At 38.4% G+C, this 26,483-nt stretch overlaps 1 protein-coding gene across 1 annotated transcript in view; it reads left to right on the plus strand.

Annotated features, from left to right (window-relative positions):
- NRIP1 (nuclear receptor interacting protein 1) overlaps nucleotides 1-24,678 on the plus strand; it is a 90,897-nt gene extending 66,219 nt beyond the window's left edge. Inside the window, exon 3 of the mRNA XM_067543227.1 lies at nucleotides 15,891-24,678. Within this exon, the coding sequence (XP_067399328.1) occupies nucleotides 16,254-19,757 (3,504 nt within the window). The 5' untranslated portion in view covers nucleotides 15,891-16,253 and the 3' untranslated portion in view covers nucleotides 19,758-24,678. The remainder of the gene's footprint in view (nucleotides 1-15,890) is intronic.
- Nucleotides 24,679-26,483: the final 1,805 nt, after the last annotated feature.

Raw genomic sequence — 26,483 nt, forward strand, 5'->3', positions numbered from 1 at the left:
CCCTCTCAATAGGTTCTGCATATCACACTTTTAAGCTGTCTCGGCTCAAAGCTCAACAGCACCTGATGAAGTGAGATAATTCTGAAAATAAACAATATATTAAATTTTTCAATGGAATTGTATTTGAGGCTTTAAAAAAAACAACCCTGTTGTGTTATGAGTGTGTAAAAGAAAACTCAGAGCCTGACCCTGTGCCCATTGATGTCTATAGAAGTCACTCTATTGACTTCAGTGACCATTGGATTGGATCCAAACTGCAGAGCAACACAACCACCCCACACAGTATTATGCCACTAGGAAAATTTCAGAAAATTAAATGTTAGGATACCATATACAAGATTTGAAATAGGAAAGGCTGCAACAGATTAAAAGTGAGTTAAGACCTGAAAATAAAGCTCAAGTAACTATTGGGCTCAGTAAACAGAAATATATGATGATTTTTGATACACTTGTTGGTAAACTTAAGTTCCTGTTAAATCAGGTACTGAAGTATCACTAAATACAAAGGGTAAGGGTAACATTATTTACAAGCCTGGGCTCTGAAACATCGGGAGTGGGCAGGGTCTCACAGCCCAATTTCCAGACCGAGCCTGAACAGCCACTGCTGTTTTTAGCCCGGCGGCACAAGCCCAACTCGGTTGTCCCAGACTCTGAGGCTCGTTGCTGCGGGGCGGGGCGTGTGTGTGGGGGGGAGGGTGGCTGTATGGATGAACCTTACCTACAAATGTCACCCCCACTGTCCCGCCCACATTCACTCAAATGTTCGGATAAGGAAATGCAGTAGTATTGTCCTGAGGTCCAGAACTGACCAATGTTGGTCTTAAACTTATGACCATTTAAGATTTTAAGAAGAGACATCAGGGTTAGACCCAGCTATGCTATTCCAGGATTTGGCGTAATCTGTACATTTGTATCTGGGTCCCAATAGTTCATGAGATACCATATTTAAAAATGTGACGGCACGATTCATGGGAAATATTTTTTTAATTAGATATGAGTTTTTTGGCTTTTTTTAAAACTACCTCACTGCAAGGCCTGTACATAGTAAACTAAGGCAAACTTGTCAGACAGGTGGAGTGCTACAAATGTAGTACCCATAAAACATTTCAAACCTTTATTAAAAGGGGGAGGGCAATAAAACAGTTTTAAAATGTGGCATAAACAAAATAATTGAGGGTATATTATGGAATAAAGGTTTTATTGGCAATGTTTGAGATGCCTGCAATACAAGTGAGTTATGCAGGTCACCCCAAATGATGCCAGTAAAAGCTTTATACCAACACACACCATCTTATTTATAGAGCTAGATCTCTGTCTATATATAAACTGCTCCCAATCATGTCTAGGCTGACATCAAGTGAGCTGTATATGTATTGAGGGTGGGGGTCGAAAGAAGAGCACAAGCAATACTCTTCCTCAAGGGGCTAGGCATTATGAAAGCATCTGTACTCTCCTCTCTCTCTCTCTTTAGAAAAGCAAGTAGGTCACATGACTTTCTGTTGCACAAGGCATCTTTTAATTTTCTCAAGTGTCAGAGGATACGTCTGATGAATGTGACCTATAAGCTAAACATTCCTTTTCTTTTTTTTTTTTTTTAAAAAAAAAGCTTTGAGATTATAGAGGTTGGTGGATGGATGAATCAGTAGATGACTTTCATTGCTAACTATTTTTGGCAGTTACTTTAAGTCTTTCAACTGTTGCTACTGTGTTTAATCTGCTTATTGGCTCAACGCTCAGCATTAAGGAGGCATCACAGGATGGCAATATCATGGCATTATTATGGAGAAGTTTATTGTGATTGCATTCTACATAAACCTTGAGTGGCTCCTTTTTTTTATAGTGAGATATATGTGGTGAATGTAGTTGATGAGGATGATGTGTGAGAGGTGAGACTTCAGTGTGTGCAACCAAGCAGACTGTCATTCTGGTTAAGCATGCAGTGTGGCATTGTAGCATGGAAAAAAAAGTCTTGACTCACTAGCAGAAACACTTACATGTCCGTAGAATTCCATACTGCAACAAGATCTTAGATCTTTTTGGATCTTGGCTGTTGACATTTTTTTTTTTTCAATATTGGGCTTTAATGTATGCTCATTGGCTGTTGTAATTGGTGAAAATGGTGGCAGACCATTTTTGTTCAACATAAATTGTTCATCAGTTTTGTTAAATTTTCTCATAACAGTCCATCTCCTATAAAATAGGCATAAGTTAGTGCTTTTCAAAGATGGAGAACACTTAGACAACAAAATATACAGAATGAGTAAAATGTAGTGTGTTTCTTGTAAGTTCACTTAAAAAAGAAACCAGGAGCTTTGAACAAATGCCAGCTGTTACATCAGTCCTGTTTGTAATCTTTCTTGCTGATCTGTGACCTTGACCTTGTACTTGTACTTGTGTTTGTATGTCAAATCTATTTTAGAGATGGACAAACCATAGTTCAGTTTAATAGGCTTTATACTCCAATCTCAAAAATTAAAGCAATTAATTGAGGAAGTTATACCATTTCCATTTTTTCCCCTGATTGCTTACAGTCTGAAAATTATACCTTTTGAAAGTTGGTATGATTCACACCACCATAGTAGATTTTATTTTTTGTGCAACCTGGAAGATATTTTCTGGAATGTGCATGCTTTGTTAGTCTTACGAAAGCTAAAACACTTTTAAAAATTGCCTATAAATTAGAACTTCTGTTTGATTGGATTATCCTTTTTGCAGTAGAAGAATCTTTTTGTTGCATACAAAACCTCTGCAGCTCCCAAATGTATTGGTTTGCTTTTGTTATTACTTGAGTTTTGTCCACAGCTAACTTTGATGGTGGTTTACAGATAGGCATCTAAATGAGACTGAATAAGTATAATCTAATTCAGGAGTCCACTATTCAGCCAAGTACTTGAGCACACACTTAACTTTAGTAAGAGCTTAAATGGGATTTGAGAACATGCTTAAATGCTTTGTACAATTGAAGCCTTAAACAAATGACTTTTTTATATGTAACAGTGAAATTGTTGGGATGTTGATGATGATCACTCTCTAGTCCTATTAACAAGCGGTGATGGGCAAAATTAGTTATTTTTTTGTGGGATTCTAATAAGCAAAATGTTGGCTTGACTTTTTTTTTTTTTAAAAAAAAAAAAAAAAAAACTATTTTGGGGGAATTTTTATGTATGGACAACCATGAACTTTTTTCAGAGATCAGAAAGTGCCTATGTATTTTTGTTGTTGTTTTATATAGTTTTTAAATGAGTCTGAGTACCTGTCTGAACTTTCTTGACATTAATGGAACAAGCAGTGAAGATAAATGGCAAGAAAAGGCTATTTTGCAATTATTTTCTTGCTGTAGCATTCATGAAAGACTGATATAAAATATACTAGTAAGAGCTGTTTCCACAACTTTGTGACAGCATATCATCTTTTTGCTTAAAATGCTTGTCATTTTTATCAACATAAAATTTGAGGAATTACTTCAGAGTGTATGTCCTTGTATTGAGCATTTAGGGTAGTTAAGCATTGGCATCTTCCCTCTCCCCTTCAATCATAGCTTTGTGGCAGGGAATATAAAGTAACATTCTTTATTCATGTCAAATAGTGATACAACTACTAGAAAACCATTTTAATGCTAAAACTGGCAAATGTTCGTAAGTGAGGAAGTTGCAGCCTAGTTTTTGATGTTGTGAATATTTATTAACATTCATGTACAATATATTGTTAAACTGTTTGTGCAAATAATATTTGTGTTTCAAATATGTTACGAGCACTTCTCAGGGTCATTTTTGCAAAGTGGCTAAGTTATGGTGGAGTTGATGTAACATTCCTTACTGTATGCTGTTAGTCTCTGAAATATTTCTTCCGTAGTTTTACATAGTGTTGGCTTTCATGTTGCATCTTTATTTCCAGTTAATTGTATGGCTTCTCTGGAGAAAAATCAATTTTACTTTGTAGTAGAGATTTTCTGCTAATGCAAATAATTCCTTTCCCACTTAACGGAATTGTACAGAATCTTCTGCATGCTAAGCCGCTTGTGATTTGAGAGACGAACAGAACCAGGTACATGGGGGCCATTGTTTACAAAAGTGATGGTATGATGCAGCACATGAATTTTTCATTTTATAATGGTGGTAAGACAGGATCACTGAACTCTGCCCTATCATGTTCCAGTATGAAACTGTGGTTTGTTTGTTTATTTATTAAAATCTGTCTTGAGGAAAACATTCAAGAAAATGGCCCACATCAAAAATTATAAATTAAAACACAAGTACGAGTGAAGTGGATGAATTGGTGTGATGCTACCTTTGTTACTAAGCATTGTGTACTGAGTTGAAAATGTGCCTTAGCACATACACATTTTGATAATTAAAAAAAAATAATGGGAGGCTACTTTTCCGTGTGAATGTCAGCAACTGTTTAAAACTATTCCAGCAATTCCAATAGTGTTACTGAGAATTGTAAAACGTCATGCAATAGGAAATTGGCTGCTACGTTTATCTCTCCCAACAGGTATGAGGTCAGAGTTCTCTGGAAACACATCATCTTTGAGTATTGTGGCATGATTGTTCTGAGGAAAACATTGATTTCTTCACTGTATATATTAATCAAGTTTCATTCTTTAGGAGTTGACAAGTAAAATGCTTAATCAGTGATTTGTTATCACAAGTTTAAGGATAATAGGAATCTGGTTTTACATTTTAAATTTAGAATTTGGTAAGTATCAAGTAGGAAAGAAACATCCTCTCTTCATCCCTTTTTATGCCCAGTCTTGTATTTGACTGTGAATTAGACAGTTCCACTTTCACCTGTCAATCATGAAGGCAGATGTTGCTATTTATTTTTGTCTTATTGTTCTTAACAATAGCTTGACTGAAATTTAACACTAACATTTCCTTTCACTGCTTCACTCTCTGACCCTAGATCATAACTGAATCAAAATTATCAGAGTGCGTATTTCACTGTTGAGGGTTGTGTTTACTTTCCCCTTGCCCTCTGACCCCTTCTGTGTTTTTCAGTATTCTTCAGTCCGTTCTTCCTTATGTCTCCTTTTTTTTCCTCCAGTAGAAGCAGATTACTTAATAGTCATTTATAAGGACAGTTCTTAGGTGCCAAACATTCAATCTGATTTGTAACTGACGTTATCTTTTTTTTTTTTTTTTTTTAATTTACACGTGTGGCTAAGGTGCTTTAAGCAGCCTTGTGATGGTTGTGTGTTGTTAAGGATGCTAAATATAAACTTATAGAAGAGTACTTGGTTCCTTCAATAGCATTTTCAAGAAAAAAGATTTACTTTCTGAAGGTAAAAGGGTTGTGATAGAAACTTTCTCTGAGTTAATTTGTCTATATTTAGGTGTGCACGTTATACCCATCAACAACTCTGTAGGTTTATTCAAAATGTATAATACATTCCTGCTGCTTATCTTGCCAATTGCACTTCATTCAAATCCTCCCCACCCCATAGAAAGCCTTGGAAAATGAATGGAAGGCAGTTTTCTAATGTTGCCAAGTCCGGGGTCTGAATGATCCATTGCGGGAAGTGAGTGCCAAAGCTGAGAATTCATCCCTTCCTAGGAAACTGGTCCCATTCAAGCCAGGACATTGTTAGGTCGAACACCCCAGCTTATCAAAACTGTCATGCTATCACAAGGGAGGAGCCAGGACCCCAACTATCTGGGACTTGGTAGGTTAAAACCAGTGCCTCAGACTCCCCCCAGAGATCAGTTGTTGCTAGCATGGATCACAGGATTTTTTGAATGATTCTAAGGTGCAACCCCATGTTGAGTGCCTTTGAGTAATGCATCTTAAAGAAGATAAAAATATGGATAATGCTAGGGAGGTCAACAGCAACCTCATTCACAAGTTCTAAAATGTGCCATCCCTCAACACTTCCAGAACCTTAACTGGATGAAGTTCATGCAGAGAAGACACACTTTTTTTTTTCTATTGCCAGTGACAATTGTGCTTCAGCAGAGAAAGACAGGTTGGTCTAGCTATTATCTGCAAAATAATTTGAAAATGTCTCTGAGAAAATACTCCATTCTGTCGCAAGATGCAAACAGAATAGCAGTTCTTACGTTCATGAATTTCTGGGTGCTGTGATGGAAGTGAAGAAATAGTTAGCATCTGGAAAGGTTCAGAAATGGTCCATTTTAATGTAGTGTTAGTATGACTAACTTCATTCTAAAAGTGTGTGTGTGTGTGTGTGTGTGTGTGTGTGTGTGTGTGTGTGTGTGTGAGAGAGTGCACTAAAGAATTGGGTTCAATATATATATTAAATGTATGTTCATATATGTGTAACTTGGTGAATATGATGGATTTGTCTCATCTAAGAATGACACTTCTGCATGTGTGCCTACCTTCTTGGTCTGTGGGTGTATGAAATCTCAGTTTAAGCAGGATTCAGCTTGGTCAGTATTTAATGGTTCAAGAGACGCTATAGGTCAGTGGTTCTCAACCAGGGGTATGTGTGCTCCTGGGGGGTACGCAGAGGTCTTCCAGGGGGTACATCAACTCATCTAGATATTTGCTTAGTTTTACAACAGGCTACATAAAAAGCACTAACAAAGTCAGTACAAACTAAAATTCCTATAGAAAATGACTTGTTTATATTGCTCTATATACTATACACTGAAATGTAAGCACGATATTTATATTCCAATTGATTTGTTTTATAATTATATGGTAAAAATGAAAAAGTAAGCAATTTTTCAGTAATAGGGTGCTCTGACACTTCTATATTTTTAGGTCCGATTTTGTAAGCAAGTAGTTTAAGTGAGGTGAAACCTGGGGGCGGGTACCTAAGACAAATCAGACTCCCGAAAAGGGTACAGTAGTCTGGAAAGGTTAAGAACCACTGTTTTATAGGTGTTTCAGTAGATACAATTCAGCTTAGAAAAGCAGTATGTCCCAGCAGGATATTTTAGGATGTAGGCATGGCTTGGAATCAGCTGGTTCCTGGTAGTGTTAGGTACTGGCACCTCTCTCAAGTTGCTACGAAGGTTTCCAGAATTGTCACTTTTTAAAATAGCTTCTAGCTTTTATGGTTTGTGAAGAAGACTTCAAAAATGTTGATAATGTAATGGATGCAGATATGTCTACATGAGTTTGCAGAGAGCCTGGATAGAGGTGTGAACTATGCCAGTCATCTCACTGAGGTGTCCAGTGACGATGATTTTAAATCTTTCATTTCTCATGTAAGAAAGAAGAGGGACCATCACAGATCTGCATAATTAATCTACCGTGAATGAAGTCTCACTTTGGTACCAGAAGTAAATGACATGTGAGAGAGATCACTTATCTTTTCATTGGTCAAAAAAAAGCCAAGCATAAAGCAGAGAGCTGTACGTTCCTATTTTGAACATCTCCACAAGCTGCTGTTAGTAAGGTCTCTCATTTTGGTGATTCCCTTGAGTGGAGATGAATTTTTGGGCAGAGCTTGGGAGAGTAGCACTATCTTTCTCCCACAAAATTTGACCTTTGGGTGTCGGAGGTATATTTGTTCGGATGAAACATAAAATCAAGGTCTTGACATCAACTGGTGACTATTATAGAGCATAATACTAGTCAAAAGGTATCTTTTGATATAAATGCATATCATGTTGTGTTCTGTCATTGGAGAAATACCATAATGTATTGTAGTATATACACGTTCATTTCCTCATTTAATGTATATAGACATTAACCTGTGGTCTATGCTGACTCTGTTTTCTGGTTCCTTTTTCTTCCTATCTTGATCCTTCTCCCTGACCTACGTGTACCTGCCTGGTCTTCCTACTGATAGTGGTTCTGCATAAATATAGTTTCCCCCCTCCTTACTCCCACCCCACAGGGGCAGGCCGTGGAAATATAAGCCTGCTCCTTTCCATACTACATATCCTCCCAGAGCTCTTTGTTGCCAGTGAGGTGACCCACTTGTGGATCCCTGGACTCATGGAGAATTTCCCTGTGAAACGTGGGGGAAGGAGAGAGACATTGTCCCCTGGGAGTCTGAACCACCTTACCACATAGGAAGAGAGGAAATTGTGTGTACAGCTTCCACCTTCATGTTTGGATGGAGGGGGCATAGTTGGAATCCAAGTCTATTGCATTTTATTTAATATTTGTCTTATAAAATAAAATCAAGTGAGGAGGCCCATGTTCTGCTTCATCTGCCAGAACAGTCATCCATATGCTGTTTCTCAGGTGTTTGGTTACTAAGAATTTGATTCAGCAGTCTGTCACTTCGTTCTCCCTCCCTAGCAAGAACATTTGTTGTGTTAGCCATGAGCTTTGTGTTCGTGTCAATTTTGTGTGACCGAAATCTTCACAGTAGTGAACTGTTCGCATACTGTGATGAAATGTGTTTTTGCATCCTTCTTGAGCAAGGATGTCATCTAATCTGGAATTAGTTTTCTTGAGTATGATTCAAAATCGTACCTTTTAAAATTGCTTAATTGATGATAAAGATTTAAACTGAGTATCTGCCATAGTATGCTCCAGTGTTCAAATGCAGAAGTATGTATGTGTGGGGGGGGGGGGAACCTCTTCTACCCCCTTTTGTATTCAGTAGCTTGTGTTTGTTTTCAATATAAAGAGAATATGGGTTTATTTTATTAGAAGTGCAATTCTGTTGTATGGTTCAAATTAACTTAAAGAGCTGTGTGTGTATCTTAATTCATGTACCAACCAGTTGTTAAACCTTCTCTTATATAGTATGATCTTAGCATTATGAATTCATGTTTTAATTCAATCTAACAAAGTAAAACACCAAGAGAAGGTTTTAATCATTTCTCTTCCACCGTTTTGTCGCCAGAGGTATCTCCCAGGTGATACATACATAACACGTAATGGTTTATCTTTTCTGTAGACTATGGATGATGTTTTGTAGAATTCAGACATGCAAGTCTCAGCATGTATATAAAGTCATCCTATAAGCTATCTAATATTTGCATGTAGCTGTGATAAGGGGGTGTTAAAGCAACCCACCTTAATTAAGCTGTTTCGATATTCCTAATCCCCTTCTTTATTTCCTCATCCTGTTTTAAATTCACCCCTGTTGCTTCATATGGAAAAGAAAAAACATTTAAAGGTGGTTAGCCAGGTGGTTCTTTACTGCCTTGCATCCCTAAACATTCATTTACACCTGTGCAAAGTGAGTTCAAAATACTACCATTGTGGTTTAGAAATGCACAAGTGTAAATTACTGCACAGTGCATAATGCCATAGAGAATCAGGCCATGTATTGGCAGTAATGGTGGGGCACCCATCCAGTTCTGTGCGGAACATGCTGTTCAGGAAAAGACTATGTGGGCTAGTAGTACAGCACTGGATTGGGATTAAGGACTCCTAAATTCTATTCTCAGCCCTGCCATTTGCCTGCTATGTGACCTGGGGTAAGTCTATTCACCTATTTGCAACTCCTCCTTTCATAAATAGGTAGGGTAGGAAGGTTGGTCTGATGGCTAAAACATTGAACTGGGATGTAAGAGACCTGATTTCATATCCGGCTCCGCCAAGCTTCCTGAATGGCCTTGAGCAAGTCAAGTTAACTCACCCTGTGCCTCAGCTAATTCATCTATACTTCAGAGTTGTGAAGATAAAATCCATTAATGATTGGGAGGTGCTCAAATGCTAAGATGATATGGCCATATAAGTAGGCAGGTAGATGAGAAATTGTGAATTAGTCCATTTGTGTGTTCCAAGGAATTGCGTTTCAGAGTCCAAGAATTGGAAAAGAAGGATAAATCTGAGAGCTTTTCTGCTTGAAATCTGCAATAACCTGTAACAACATTGACTTGCTATTTCCCTCTCCATAGTTTTGGATACCCACCCTCTTTATGAGAATTCCTGTAGGGGACACCTCCAGCCATAGTAGATTTATGGCTTTAATACATAGAGCTACTACTTTCCATGAGACATAGTGTAGGTGGAGAGAAGCAATCGTCATGCGATCAGCCGAAAAATTCCAAGGATGCTACATGAGATCAAAGTTGACTACCCCTGAACGGGAGTGTCCCTTCAAGTGGAATGATCTATTCCAGTATAATTTACTTTCATTATCTACCCCTTAGAAATTATTCTTTATTTAAAATGCAGTTCTGAGATAGTGATGATACTGCAGTATTTGGTAAAATATCTCAGAATAGAAAAATGGCATAGGAACTAATTTTGGATTTGCTTCACTGGACTGGAGGTGCAATGTGCATATGTTTTAAGTGAGCTATATAGGAGAATGACCATTCTTTTTGGTCTCAGAATAGGTTTTAAACTGCTGTTTAGAAATCAATTAATTCTTAACTTTTCATCATCTCAAATTGATACTTGAAAGTTCCTTTGGTCATAAGTAGTGGTTTAACTTTTCAAAAGGTGTTTTCAGAAATTTAATTACCTTTGGCTCAAGTGGAATCTTATTGTTCTCAAAAGTTCCTAAAATGTACTTTAGTCACTTTATTTTATTGTCCCATCTTTTGAAGTCACCAAGAGTATAGTCTCTGGTAGCAAATCCATTGACACCTGAAAATTTGTCATGGTTCATGGTAAGGCGTACCTTTGCCCCCGCTACCCAGTCTCTCTCCCTGGGCACCCCTTTAAGTGACAGCCCCAGCACCTGCTCTTCTCAGAGTGGAATCCTACAATTCACCCAACTTGAAGACTGCTGCTCCCACAAGACTACGTTGCCCCCCAGCTGACCTGGCAAGGGGAGGGGAGGTCTCTACCTGCAGGAAGGACGGACTCGCCGCTTACCTCCTCCTGCACGGGGGGGACGGACATGCCGGTTACCTCCTCCTATGTGGAGCCTGCCTGTCCTGCTCCAGCCCTGCAGCCTGGTGCCAGCTCAGACAGGGTGGTCTCAGCCCTGGGCCTTTGGCGGAGGCCGCCAGGCCGGCCCTTCATGACACGTGGGGAGGGGGCTCTGAGGGGTATCTGCTGCTGCTGCGTGTCATGAAGGGTCAGCCCAGCGCTTCCCCAGCAGGCCCATGCCTGGGGGCCTAGTCCCCTCGGTACACCACTGCCCAGCTCCCGCCAGGTCCTGCCACGAAGCCACCCGCCTCCCACCTGGTCTCCGCTCCCAGCCAGAGGGCTGCAGCCCTCTGTCTCCCGCCTGGTCTAGAGCGGGGCCCCCCAAAGTGCAGGGCATGGTGCAGTTGCCCCGATCCTCCCTACCCTGGGGATGGCTCTAGGCTCAGCTACTCCCATGCACCTTCCTTCCAGCTTAGTTCTGGGGACTGGGAGGGAATCCCTGTATTTTTCTGCAGACCCTACTCCTTTCTGTCAGGCTCAGGGCTGAGGCTTTTAAACCCTCCCAAGCTCTTTGTTTCATTTTCCTGGCTTGGCTTTCTCTCTTCACCATGCCCATCTCCTTGGGTTCCCAGCCAATCTGTTGATCAGAGCATGGTGGGGGTTAAGAGGTCAAAGGAATTGATACCTGTATTATTTGTTATGCACTAGTAATTGGGCTATCTACAGCCATTGATTTGATTTCTGCAGATATGCAAAAACCACTAACAGAATTAACCCCTTTCACCCATGTAACAGACAGCATGATAGTAATCAAATAGACAGAGGTACACATGTTCATAACAAATATGGATACCTCCCGTATTGTTCAGTTACAATTTTATTGTGTACAAGAGATTGAACTGATCTTTTGGATCTTGTTGCAATGGAAAGTATTACATTTTTAGTTCCAAGACAATACGCTGTACTTTATCTGCTTATCTGAATATTTGCTTAATTTATCCATTTGTTTGTCATAATTAACTACAGCATCTAGAGGTTCATATATGTTAAAGATCCATTGCACTAAGGTTACTGGTTTGTTCAGGGATAAACACATCGCTGAAGATTTCTTTACTGTTTTCTCCTTTTACCTCTCTCCTCCAGTTCATCTCATATAATTTTCTCTTGCTTTCTTTTTGCTGCAGTACATAGCTTATGTGATACTGTATATTAATATCTTATATATAATTGTAATGAATTTTAAAAGAACTTAGTATCTCTCAACCCCATATATCTGATATGTGTATTATCAATGCTGCTTTGTGGTGTTCTAAATCTTTATTTGCAAAACTTGATCTCAATTTCCACATAGCCATAGTACTGAGCAAGGACTGCAACAAAAGTACATGAGACAGAGGCCTTTGAAATCTGCAGTTTTGAGACAAATGCCTTTTAGATGGAGGCCCACAAAATTTTATCTAGATACTTTACTTCCCATAAAAAATATGAAAAGTGTATTTCATCCTCGGCACCTGACTTCTTGAGACCCAGTTTAACTGTCTTGACAGAATTGCTCAGCACATTTTGCCTGTTATAAAAACATACACAGTGATGTATAATATTACAAAACTGATCCATCACTTGCCCCAATTAATTACCTTATTGAAAGGGCTGATGGAAATCCTCATTCCTCATACTTTTTTGGACTTTTTCAGATTTAATCTTTAGCAAATGGCCCCTTGATCAATCTATCATTTTCTCTAAATTACCAATTTCTCCAGCTCTGAGTAATTTTTTTTTTTAAAAAATCACTCTTTATGTTGTTCCCATGAGTAAACTCAACTGTTTCTGGGTACTATATACTATCACAGAACCAATATTCACCAGAGGGATTTGCATATAAAAACAATGTTTTCATTTAATTACTCAGAGTTTGAGAGATTAATTTCAAATCAAGTATTGGCATAACCCATGCAACATTGGCTACAGTCTTTAACTTAAAAGTGACCAGCAAAAGATTTCTTTAATGTTGGGCATTTTGATTTTTTTTTTAATATGTTTAGAAAGCCTGAAAAAATTTGGGTTTTTTTTTTTTTGTTTTTGTTTCCCCCCTCGCCTGCTTGTGTGTGTGGGGTTTTTTGTTTTTAATCTAAAAAATATCAAGAATGTTTTCACTCGTTTTGCTGAAGGATCCCTTAGAAAGAGTTTACAATAAACATGTTTTGATCTGATACCTTTCATTGGAAGGGGAGCAATGCTAAATTTTAACAAAGTCCTTTCTCCAAAATGTAAATTGTTAACAAAAAAAAAAAAAACATACAATTTTCTCTCTCTTGCCTTTGGTGATATTTCATTCATCAGTCATCATAGAATCTTTCCAGGGCAAACAAAATCTGGATTTCTCATTTTATTATTATGCTTTGAATTTTACACTGTTCATATCATTTGTCCTGAAATACAAAAGCAGAGCCAACTTGGATTATCATAAATCTTTAGAAATGGTGGTACTTGTGTGTTTAAACAATTCAAGGATGAATATCATTTTTCTAGCTGTAAAAGAAGTCCGTTTGTTTCTAAAAAGAATCCTCTTGTGCCGAATGCTGCCTTCTAAATCTTCTGTGGACTCTTGATTCTCCTCTGAAATGTGCAAATATAGCAGTAGTAAACCATTTTCCCCAGAATATATAGCATACCCAAAAATTTGAAGAAATCAGCTTGACACAGGATGGTCCCATGAGTGTCCTTTCTTGCCATAAGTGCAGGCCACACCCACTCTGGGTCTTCTGCACCACCACCACACTTTACTTATACACTTCCTCTAGTTCTATTTGCATATTTACAAGTCCCAGCCAGCTCCTCCATTTGCTTCTGGGAAAGGCAGCGGTGGTAGCTGAAGCCAGCCCTGCCTTCCTTTAGGCTGTCTGCTCCCCCCTTTCAGGGCTTCCTTCCTCTCACTTTATCCTCCTCCCAACTGCTGGGGTTGCTTCCCCTCTAATTAGCCTTTCAGCTGTAGCTTGGCTTTTAACTGATCCTCTAATTAGGTCCCAATTAACATATTGGTGGGAATTTGAATGACAGGGTACTGATTTAGCTCCTGACTCAGCACCTCTATTACACAGCCTAGTTTATTAGCATTGCATTTGCCAACCCCTTGATGTTCCCATTAGGAACCCTGATTTTCAGGGATTGCTGATTTTTAATTCACATTGAACTGGTATTTGGTAAGAGTCTGCCCAGGGGCTCATTGTTTGGGAGAAGCTGTAACTTATTAGAGTTCTTAGTTAGATGAATTCAAATGAAGCACACCTCCTTTAGGCCGAAGCCAAGGATATGATCAAACATAGAAACAGCTATAGTTATTTCTATTATGAAGGATGATTAGTGTGTGTCTGTATCTCTGAGAGCAAGGCTGAGACTTCAATAATTTTTAGATGACTTTAGACTTGGTATTCTAAAAATGCTGGAGTGCAGTTTTTTTTTAATGGCTGATTTGTAGAGATTCATCATATTGCTTGAAATATGAAAACAGGATTTTTGCGCAGCATGAGTGGGTTACAGAAAGTGTGGATTTTTATTTGTTCTAGTGACGTTTTCAGTACTGAGGAATCCTTTTAGCCTATGTCTAGCTCTTGGGTGAAAATCCTGGTCACAATATAATCAACAGCAAAACCTTGTTCTTTAAACTTGAATTCACACTGTATGTATAGACTGTCATAGAGCCTGATCAGTCTTCTGCTTACAGCAGTTTTCTTCCATTTACTTGAGCATTTTTACACCTATTGTACACTATTACAATTGATAGACTAATCAGGCCTGTACAGTGTAGTGATCCCTATTGTTGAATTGTCCATATACTAGCCATGAGGTTATTGAAAATGTCTCCCTTGATTCTAATGCAAGTGCCATTGTTGGGATTTCCAGAGAAGAGTTGTATGATGATCTTCTACTTTCATTGATAAAACAAAGAATCAAATAAAAGGTTTCTCTACATATTCAAGTACTGTTAAAATAAAGCTGAGAAATCAAGGGACATTCTTCTGATTTATATTCACTTCCAGGGTTTGTTTGTTTTTTTTTAATAAAAGTGAAATGCCCCCAAATGTTCTCACATTCAGAACTTCCCCCAGCCACTTTTCTGTTCCCAGTCCCACTTTCCCCCTTCAGTGTGGGAGCAGTGAGAGAGATATTGAGGATGGTGGTGTTGTCAGCATTCAGTGCAATGGAGGGATCTGTTACTGTGTGCCCGTTGATGATAATGGGAGGGATGATATGCATCAGCCTTCCCAAACCATGGTACTTGTACCACTGGTGGTGTGTAAACTCGATGTTCCATCTATTTACGTAACAATATTTTTTAAAGAAGATGGTATTTGAACCAGTAAAGTTTGGAGCCGCTGCTCAAATTCTGTTAATTGGAGAGAGGCAGAGAAGGGGCCACATGGAGGTTTAAGTGTATGATGGGAGTTAATGAAAGATCAAGGCAGATTATTAAGCATCAGGGAAAGGAGGGAAACGATTGTGAATTGGCACCTAGTCTGGCGTGACAGCAATCTTTTTTTTTTTTTTTTTTTTTTACTTTTAAATGTCCAAACTGTCATCTGTCTGCCCAGCAAACGTTTACCAAAAAAAAAAAAAAAAATGAAGCTACCTATATTAAAAAAATAATATAGATTCATCATTAGCCTAAAAAAGCCTTCTGGGTTCCCTCTTCTACCACCAATCCTCATTAAGAATTAGTTTGTGTTGTAATTTATTGACAGGGTGCAAGGATGTTCTATATAAGCTTTATTTGCTAAAGATAATATAACTTTGAAGTTTTAAACTGAAGTTCTGAAATACATTGGGATTTCTTTTATGTACTACTGTTCTTTGTTTTCGGCTATACATTACATATGTAAAGGTGTATTTATGACCCCCTCTAATACTTAGGCCTGTGAGGGTTTGTGTTTCCTCTACATTTTCATTCTCTGGGATATTTGAGTAAATTTTTTTCATTTTCAGTGTAGGCTTTATATACTTTTCAGGTTTTTTCTTTAATTTGGCTATTTATTACATATGTATTGCTGGTAATCTGCAATGATCTAGTCTCTGTGTAGGAAATGTGACCATTTACACTCAAATGGCACTGGACATTTTTTTTTTATCTCATGTTCTAGAGCTCTCCCTTGTATCTTTCCTGACCATTTTTCTTTTTCTTTTCTCTTTAGGAATTTGACATGCCTGATGAAGGTGAAAAAGGATGAAAAACAAGCTGATGTCCTGGACAAAGGTGAAGAAGATGAATGTTTAGTAGAACTTCATTAAATTGGAATCATGTTCTAAGTAATTCTTCTAGACATCTTTCATAAATATTCTATATCACTACAGAGACTGATATGACTGAAAATTTGGCTCATCAGCAGTATATGCTGGAAAAAGCCTGTATGGAACATAAAGTGTTTTAGTTCAGCTTATGTGAAAAAGGATAGACTTTTACCTATTATTTATTAAACTTGCATCTCAATTCAGCTACAACAAACTAGACTTTAAAGTGAATAGAAACAGAGCCTTTGTGGATACTTTTATTGAACATGACTCATGGAGAAGAGCTTGGCTCTGAGATGCACCAGGATTCTGTTGTTCTAACTTACCTAGAGGGATTACTAATGCATCAAGCAGCCGGAGGCTCAGGTACTGCAGTTGACCAAAAGTCTACTGGGCAGAGTGGAGAAGATCAAAACTTTAAGATTTCTGGAAATATATTTCCCAACTGTCAAAGTAATGGTCCAGTTGTTAACACACACACATATCAGGGATCTGGCATGTTGCATCTCAAAAAAGCAAGACTATTACAGTCTTCTGAAGACTGGAATGCAGCAAAGAGAAGGCGGTTGTCTGATTCCATTGTGGATTTAAATGGAAAAAAAGAAGCTCTGTTAGCTGGCATGGTTGAAAATGTGCCTAAAGGCAAACAGGATAGCACATTACTTGCCTCTTTGCTTCAGTCATTCAGCTCCAGGCTGCAGAGTGTTGCTCTGTCACAACAGATTAGGCAGAGCCTTAAGGAGCAAGGGTATTCCCTCAGCCATGATTCTTTACAAGTGGAGAAAGATTTAAGGTGCTATGGTGTTGCATCGAGTCGCTTGAAGACTCTGCTGAAGAAAAGAAAAGCAAAAGATCAAAAGCTGGACACCAGTCTGCCTGATATAACAAAGACCCTGCCTAAAGAGAGGTTCATAGAATCTCCACATACAGGGCAGAGTGGACCCAAGGTGATGAATGAGCCACTGTCATGTGCTGCAAGATTACAAGCAGTTGCAAGCATGGTAGAGAAAAGATCTAGTCCTACTGCTTCACCTAAACCCAGCGTAGCTTGCAGTCAGCTAGCTTTACTTCTTTCAAGTGAAGCTCATTTGCAGCAGTATTCCAGGGAACATGCTTTAAAAGCACAAAATGCAAATCAGATAGCAAGTGAGAGACTTGCTGCCATGGCCAGATTACAAGAAAGTGCCCAGAAAGACCTTGGCCATTTCAGCCTGTCAAAAGGAATGTCAAGCCATCTTAATGGTCAAACGAGATCATCAGCCAAAACAATAACGAACAGCAGCAATATGGCACCATTTCAGAGCCCCATCAGAATCGTTCATTCTCCTCCCAAAAATATAGGATACAAAAGTACATTGGAAAGAAATCATTTAAAACCATCTCCCAGCAACAGTTTGCTTTTACATCTTCTTAAAAGTCAGAATGCTACTAAACAAACAAAAGGGCATGAGCAGAATGAGAGATCGAGTATTGCTGTGGACAGTAGCACGCCAACTACAGTTGATGAGTATTCAGACAACAATCCTAGTTTTACAGAAGGTGACAGCAGTGATGATGAAAGCTCCCATTCTAACTGTCTTCCTATAGATTTATCCTTCAAACAGAGGATAGACAAACAAGATTCTGGACAGCCTGCTTCTCTAGATAGTCTGTCTCAGTCATTGTTTCATAATTGGGATCCAAAAATTCCATGTCTAGAGAACACCATGGAGGATAAGGAAGAGAAGGATACTCCTAAAGGTTCTAAACTGAATCCCCATCAGAAAGTAACATTGCTTCAGTTATTACTTGGGCATAAGAGTGAAGAAAACCAAGAGAAAAATACAGACCCTCAGGGACAACATAGTACAGCTGATGTTGCAAAATTTACTGTACAAACTGGTAAAAGGACTCCTGTGACAGAAAGTCCCAGCACAAATCGAATAACTCCATTAAGCACTCCACCTTTGCTTATTTCTACAAAAGCAGACTCTCCTATAAATCTCTCCCACCAATCTTCCCTAGTAGTGAAACGTAATTCACCACAATACACTTGCAGCATCCAGCCAGAGAGGCTAATGAATCCAGCATCTAAACATTTGATAGATCTTACAAAAAACAAAGAACTTCAAGGACCTAAACTGAACAGAAATGAAAGTGCACAAAATTCTGCAGCTTTCAGTGCCAGCAAGCTGTTGCAGAACTTAGCTCAATGTGGAATGCAGACTTCCATGTCAGGTGAAGAGCAAAGAACCAGCAAACAGCTGCTAACAGTAAATACAGATAAATCTGTAGGGTTGATTGACAGATTGAATAGTCCTCTACTTACAAATATATCAGGTAAACTTGAAGAAAACAACAAAATATTCAGCTGTCATCCTACACCCGCTGACCAAGGACTTCCCAGTTCAGAAATAGAAAATCTCCTTGAAAGACGCACTGTCCTTCAGCTGCTTCTGGGAACCCCCAATAAAGGTAAAAGTGAAAAGAAGGAGCGGATGCGTTTAAAAGATGAAAGTTCACAAGAACAGATGGATAAAGCTTTGAATGAGCAAATACTGACAGTGAAAATAAAAACTGAACCTTGTGAAGAATCAAATGCTCCTCATAATCCAAATGCACAGCCAATAAGAGAGATTAAGGGTAACACATTTCAGGGAATAGCTCATTCATTGCAGAGAAACATAGGTGCCTCTCCGGCATCTGAGGACTTGAAACCTGAGCCTCTTTCACCTGAAGATTTTTCTTTTTCAAAAAATGGCTTGTTAAGTCGATTGCTGAGACAAACTCAAGATAGTTACCCTGTGGATGATCTGGACAGAAGTCACAGAAATAGTGAACTGACACTTCTAGACTCAAAGAGCCTTTGCACCATTCCTAAGAAGAGGAAACTTCATACTGAGCTTTCAGAAAGTGCATTAAAAAGGGTAAAAAGTAATGTGTCTGATGCTTCAAACAATCACGTTTCTCCTACAGAGGCATTGTATCGGCCTTTGCTTAACCAGCAAGAGCTGAAATTCAACAGAAGCGATCTTGAATTTAAATATGCTGCAGGTCATGGTTCAAATAATGAAAGTGAAAATAGAAGTTGGTCTAGAGATAGTAAAGGCTTTAATGTGTTGAAACAACTGCTTCTCTCAGAAAACTGTGAGAGAGATTTTTCACAGCATAGGAATAATGCAATAATGGAGGGCAAGAAGAAAGGAAACAAAAATAATGTAGCAAATAATAAACCTGAATTTAACGTTTCTTCAGTAAATGCATTAATGGGGAACCCTGCGCAACCAAACAGTTGTGTGGACCACAGGACATTTCACTATCCAGTAGCAGTGAAGAGTCCTGGCAGTTCCCCCTTCCCTGAACATTTGGGATGTACAATACCTAGACCTGAATCTGACCAATTTAGTGTTTGCCCCATACCCACTGAAAAAGGCCCCATCAGATGGGTTATCACAGGAATGGACAAGGGTGAATATGAAAAAGACTCCCCAAGACTGACCAAAACCAATCCAATACTGTATTACATGTTACAGAAAGGAGGCAATTCTATTAGTAACCAAGAAGCACACAGCAAGGACATTTGGAGTGAACCTTCATTTATGGAAAATTCAACCCCAGTTACAGTCAAGGAGGAGTTATTACCTGACACAGAACCTAAAATTCCTTTTCATAATTTAAGAAGCCCTTACAATAGCCATATGGGAAATAAGACCTCCCATCAACACAATGTGAATGGAGAAGTGTATGGACTCTTCGAAAAAGTGCTAACAATCAAAAGAGAACCAGAGTGAAATATAGCCAACACAATGAGTTTACAGTCAGTGGGTTTGAATCTTGGTTTAAAAAATATATATATATAATATATATATGAACTGGAATACTGTATAAATTGAGCATGATTTGAAAAAAGCATGGTCTAATTGAATCATATTTTCATTTGAGAAACTTTTTGTTTTTCTGGTGATGTTATTTAAAAACATGTAGATATGTTTGCTTTACAATAGATTTGTCCCAAGGAAACTGAGAGTTGTAAGCTGTACAAGAAAGACACAATTCTGTATGCATCAAACTAAGTTATGAATAGTCTGTGACTGGAGTCTTTGGAGCCATAGGTATTTAGGTAAAGTGTAAGCATACAGCCGAGGTGGTGGCAATGCATTCTGCTGCATTTCATTCTTTCCATGTAGTATATTCCCCATGTTTGGCAGTTTAAGCATAGAGACAATGTAACTTCTGATGTTTGTTTAATACCTTTTGTGAAATTTTAAGGATTTTTAAGAAATGGAACAGTCCATCCAGGGTAGTAGTGCATCATATTTGGTAATCTGTCAGTGTTAATTAATGAAACGCACTGAAATGTAATTTTTAGTGCTTCCAAATTTTATTTTTATTTATTTTTGTGGTCCTCCCCAAATCGTGCTGTGATGTCATTTCCCCTCCTCCCCCCACTTGCTTTTGACTAAAGCATTCTGCAGAACCCTAAGTAGTATTCATATAATATGTTTTTATAACATTGTTTTCCTAATGTTTTACATAAAAAGCAGATTTTCATCTACACTGTAAAAACAAAATAAAAAGTGGGTAAGTCTTTTGTCCACTCTTACCTGTTGCTTCCCTTCTCTTAGTCCAGGTCCACACTCAATATTAAATTGACCCAGCTATGTCACTTAGGGGTGTGAAAAATCCACACCCCACTGAGCAACGTAGTTAAGCCGATCTACCCCCAGTGAAGACAGCACTAGGTCGATGGACGAATTCTTCCATCAATTTAGCTACCACCTCTCAAGGAGGTAGATTAACTACACTAATGGGAGAACCCTCCCATCGGTGTAGGAAGTGTCTATGCAGCAGCTATGCCGCTGTAGCGGTTTAAATGTAGACATACCCTAAGAAAGGGAAGGTTAAAAAAAAAATAGTATCTTTGAATTTTGGGATAAACAGAGCTGTCATCCGAGGCCAGGATGGTGGAATTTTCAGAAAATGTTGCTTCCTGTCAAAAGAACAATTACTGTGTTTATACAATCCATATTCCATATTCTACTGGAAACTGTAAGATACTCCTGGAAAACATGGTGGGTCTTCCTATGAGTAGAGCCTAAAGCATATTCTGCCAGGATTTATTACTCTGAGCCGCTGATCTGTGGTTAATGCACTGATCTTTCATCTCTGAAAACCTAGATTCAGAACCATTTGTTAGGTGTCACTGTGTGTGAAAATAAAATTGGTAGTTTTGTTATGTTCCATAGTGAGTACATCTCAGAAATGGCCTGTCTCTTCTGTTCCCCTGCCTCTCCCCCAACATCTTATAATGTTTGGCAGCACTGTTTCAAAATCAGCCTTGGACTGGAGCCGTGGAGTGTTGGGAGTCAAAGCTGAGATGCATTGAAAGCATTGTTGTGTGGGAAAAGCTGAGCAGCGCACATTTTCCCAGTTGCCAACATGAACCCCGAAGAGCACCAAATTTATATGGAAAAAGGCTAAGATTTACCTTCCCCCAACAAAAATAACTATGAATAACCATAAATACTGCTGAACTTAATTTATCCAAAACTGGATCATGTTCTCAAGAGCTACTTATTTCACTGAAAATTCCCTATTATGAATAAATCCCTATTCTATCTAAGTAATGAAAGTTGTACTGTATTAAGGAATACAAATATTTGACAGCGTCCTATACAAAACATCCCCCAAGGCATACAGTGTAACAGAGAGATTAAAAGGTACATTTTTGTTGTCTGGATGAAGCTTAATATGTTGTTGAGCTGTATGAAGGAGATGTGTGTTTAAAACCTTCACATGAGTCCAAAGTTGTTTTAAATTTCATTATCACTAGCCTGACTTCAGTTATGCAGTCAATTACAAACAATCAAGGTTTTGTTTGTCTTTAATAGTTAGCATTTGTAATCAGTGGCCCGCTAACAATTAAAATATGTCAGAGAAATTAATCATTAACAAGGTAAACTATATTTTAGATTATTGCCAGTGGAGTTGAATCTCTTTTCATATGAATCAACCTGACGTAAATATTAGAAAAAAATGGTATTTGTTCCATCCACGAAACATGTCTCATAAAGTCTTAAGTGATTATTTTTCTTGAAATTACATGTATATAGCTACGAAATAGAGAATAATAGATGGACCTTAGAATAAATACAAGGCTGTAATTTACTTGAAGGGTGCTGCTAACTTCATACATAGTAGGAGGAAGCTTGAATGTGTGAAGCTTGAATGTGAAAGTAGATGTGGTTGGAAAACCTCTATCAAAATAAAATTCTGATGAAAAATAGGGGAACATCAGTCTTTCCTGTTTTTAACCAACCCTAGCAAGAAGTGATGCGGAAGCCCTTAGAGGATGCTTACCCATGTATTTATTCTATGGTAGTCTCTTGTTATTTATAATATATACTTTTTTAAAAAATTGGTTTTTAAAGCTTACAGAGCATTTAAGTTAAAATAGTAATTGTTTTAACCATTAACAGTTCAGTTCCCCTTTCAGATGAAGTCAATGAAAGAGTATTCCAGCTCTCTGACATCAGTAAATTACAATACAGCATAGTACAATTCTAAAACCTGTTCATAGAAAAATCTCACCCATGGTAGAATTTACAACAATGACCAGTGTTGTAGCATATTACAGTAAAACCTAGAAAAGAGGTGAGGGCACTTTGCTGCTAAACTGGTTATTTAATGCTGTTTGGTTAACCACTGGGGGATGGGGCAAAACTGTCATGTACATTAGCTTCCCCAATGTAATACCAATGTGGTTCTTGCCTACTAAAGAGAATTTTAAGACATGGTTTGCCCCCATATATATTGGTAAATTGAAACCAATTTGAAAGGTTTAGGCGAACCTAAAAGGTACGATAGCCCTCTCTGTTAACTCTCATCCAGGAGTTAGAGGAGGAGATCACCAAAATTCGCCTTATGAGGCTCTCCTCCCCCTTGTTGCATCAAACAGCATGCAGGAGCAGGGCTTGCTCCACTAGCAGAATAGCCAGCAGGACTGCCCCCCTGCAAGTTGCTGCAAGTCCCTAGGTCCTGGAATCAACATAGATTGTGTAGGATCGGTGATTAGGCTAAGACCATCCATACAGAGGCCTTGTGTTTCTGTACTTGCTCGCTGCTTTGTATCCTCAGCAATCCCCAGCCCCATGGCTCAGTAGACCCTTTCTCCTAGGGCACACACAGCTGTTGGCTTTCTCCACTACAACTCCTCAAATGAGGATTCCCAATTGTGAGAGTGGAGGACAAAAGATAATACACCCTGGAATAGGAAGCGTTTGGGGTTGCAACTGGGCCATCATTCTTTAGACCTGCATGGAAGGAGCTTAAATTATCATACTGGGGATGGGATAGTAGTCTAAGAGAGGGGTGCAGGTTTGGTAAATAGTGCTGTGGGATTTAACAACTCTAGGTTTACAGCATCATGGAGGAAGAGGGGCTTGCATTGCAGCTACAAAGGAGTGCAGTACATTCCTGATAGCTGGGGTGGAGAAAGCTAAGAATTGCAGTAAGTCTTAATGGGAAATGAGGTGTGGGGGCCTGAGAGCAGAACTGGGAATTGCTGTTTCTGATTTCTCTTCTGCCTCGATTTTAGAAGTATAAACAGCTAAGGTAGCATGTGACCATAGAAAGAATCAAAGGAGACTTCCACTGATATCACTAAACCATCATTTCAGGTCGAGCAGTTTATGACCATCAGAAGATTGAAAGGGAATTCAGCCATATTTTTCACTTGTTTTAGCCATCTTTTGTTTGTAACATTTTAAAATGCTTAATTTACAATTTTTAAAAATAAAGATACGAATGATTTAAAATTTCCCTGTTAAATGTTGTCAGTGAAAGAGTATTACAGCTCTCATTGACGTCTGTGAAATATTACCAGTTTGTTCTCTGCAGCATCTTACAGAGGAGTAAACTGGTAAGTATATATTATATATATTTATATATGTAAATAAATTGACTTGTTAAACATATAATATGTTGAAATTGGTTTTTAAAAGGTGATGTAAATAGTGGTTTCCTCAATGAAAAATACATATTTTGTATTGTTCTAATGCAAAGGAAAAAAAACTTTTAATCTCTTTTTTTGGTTCTGTATATTCCGTGTATAAGTGTAAATATGATCACATAGGTTAAAAACTTTTGCATGTAAGTATAGAGTTGCAAGTCTGGAAGAATGTATAGAAAATAACTTTTTATTTAAAGTTGTGATTACCTGCTGCATGAAAAATGCATGGGGGACCCTGTGCATCTGTGCATTGGCAAAAATGTCTTAAGTCAGGTCAGTTCATCAAAACACAACAGTATTCCATTTCTGGACATGACTTCTGCTGTGGTATTTTAGCTTTGTGAAAGAATGTGCTTCAAATCAAAAGGGTCTGGAAAAAAACTCAAAACTACTTTTAAAGCATAAAAAATTCACACAACTGTAATCGGTCATATAAGTTTTGAACTCCATTTTAAATAATTGAAATATTGTACCAGGAGTATTTCACCATTGTGAAACAATGGAATAACAGTTCTTATTGCCATACACCGCAACCAATTTTATTGTGATGTGTTTTCAGTAATATAACTGGTCTCATTTTTTATTAGAAATTAATTTCTTCATGTGATGTCACAAAACTGTACTTACTGCAGAGTGAAGTTTTTTAAATCTTTCAGTGTTTACTTCCTGCAGAAAATTTGAATAAATGAGAAAAATGCATTGTGGTGGTGGTTTTTAAAAGTACTTTATTATGTGTCTTTTCTTTGAGTCTTCATTGTCCAGTAGCACCACACTAGTAATGTAAACTTACATCAGCCAAAAATAATTGCAGGATTTCAAGGACTCCATATTTTCTTCAACAAAATATGCTATAAGAAACCAACAAAAACGGCAGGAAAATGAGTTAGTGGAACAGATATAAGATTCTCAAACTATGGTTAAATCAGATTTGCAGAAGTACTATGTCAGTACATTATATTATCTTCTATAGAGTCTGATCAGCTCGCCTAGATTAAATTAACAACCAGTGACCCTGCTCCTGCAAGCACTTCAGTGGGGCTGTGCACATGAGCAAAGTTTATGCAGGTGCTGAAGCATTTGCAAGATGAGTCTTTAAGGATTTGTCTTTAGGCAGAAAGGTGGTGTTTTTCAAACTAAAACATAGCCAGCTAACACTGCTTCAAACATCTGAGCCTGTGTCTTGAGGAGGGTTTTTCAGTTGCAGTAAGATAACTTGATTGAGGGCATGTCTTCACCTACAGCACTAAATTGGCACTGCTGCCATTGATGCAGCTGCATCGATTTAGCAGGTCTGGCGAAAGCACACTTAAGCTGATGGAAGAGCGCTTTCTTGTCCATGTTTGTAATCCACCTCAACAAGAAGCAGAAGTTATGGTGATGGGAGAGCGTCTCCCGTCGACATAGCATAGTGTGAACACCGCTGCAATTCGATCTAAGGTACACTGATTGAAGTTATGTCACTTATGTAACTTAATTGGCATAACTTAGGCCTGGTCTAGGCGAACGCTGAAAGTCGATCTAAGTTAACACAATTGAAAAATGCACCCTTTTTGCCAATCAAGACAGAGCCTAAGATTCAACATAATTTTTAATTCTGATATCCGTATAACTGTCATCTGTAATTGTTACTGTGCAGTTATTTCAACAACTGAAGGGTACAAAATATTGTGTTCTACCACACAATTTTTTTAACAGTACTAGAAGAACGTGTTGTAAACATACTGTATGTGGAATTGCACAACTGCAGGCAAGTGATTCAGTTTCACTTTAAATTTGATAGCAGTACCAGGGCTGCTTTCATGTTGTTTATACATTTTCTTGTCTCCACTGCAAGACAGAATGATAAATATCTGTTCATAACACTCAGGAAACTTCATCTGGAAAGTATGACTTAATGGTGGACAGATCCTTCTTCCATTGAAGTTGATACAAAATTCTGTAGATTACAGTGGGGTCAGGCCCTTATTGCATGTAACACCTTGTTCTGAAGGACCCCAAAGCACTTAAGTTGGAATATTCAAAGGAGCCTAAGAGAATGAGATGTCCAAATCACATTGAATTTAATGGGATTTGGGCACCTTGCTCTCTGACGCCTTTACAAATCATAGCCTTAAACTACATATGCATAATCCTGCCCTGAAATGCACCCACGCCTGAGGCTGAGGGTGGTTACCACATACTACCAAACAAAGCAATAGAGGAGGGAAATGTATATAGCTGGAAGAGGAATTGTGGTGAGGATCAGCTGGTGCTTATGGGTGAGTGCAGGGGGTCCCCTCATGCTGGCATGATGTCCCAAGCATATAGGCAAATGGCCATTTTTGATTGATAGCAGAGGTCCCTGCCCTTCTTTTATACCCTCCACAGCTTTGCCATGATCACTCTCAGCATAGGCAGTGTCTCAGTTCAATCTCCATTGCTTTTGCTTCACCATATCGGGGGCATGCAGGAGCATTCCACACAGTGGTCATCTTTGAGGGGTTTATTGATGGTAGTGTTTCTCTCA

This window comes from Emydura macquarii, unplaced genomic scaffold, assembly GCF_026122565.2.
Source record: "Emydura macquarii macquarii isolate MOO-44397 ecotype Brisbane River unplaced genomic scaffold, CSIRO-AGI_Emac_v2 contig_75, whole genome shotgun sequence".
In the NCBI taxonomy this organism is placed as follows: Eukaryota; Metazoa; Chordata; order Testudines; family Chelidae; genus Emydura; species Emydura macquarii.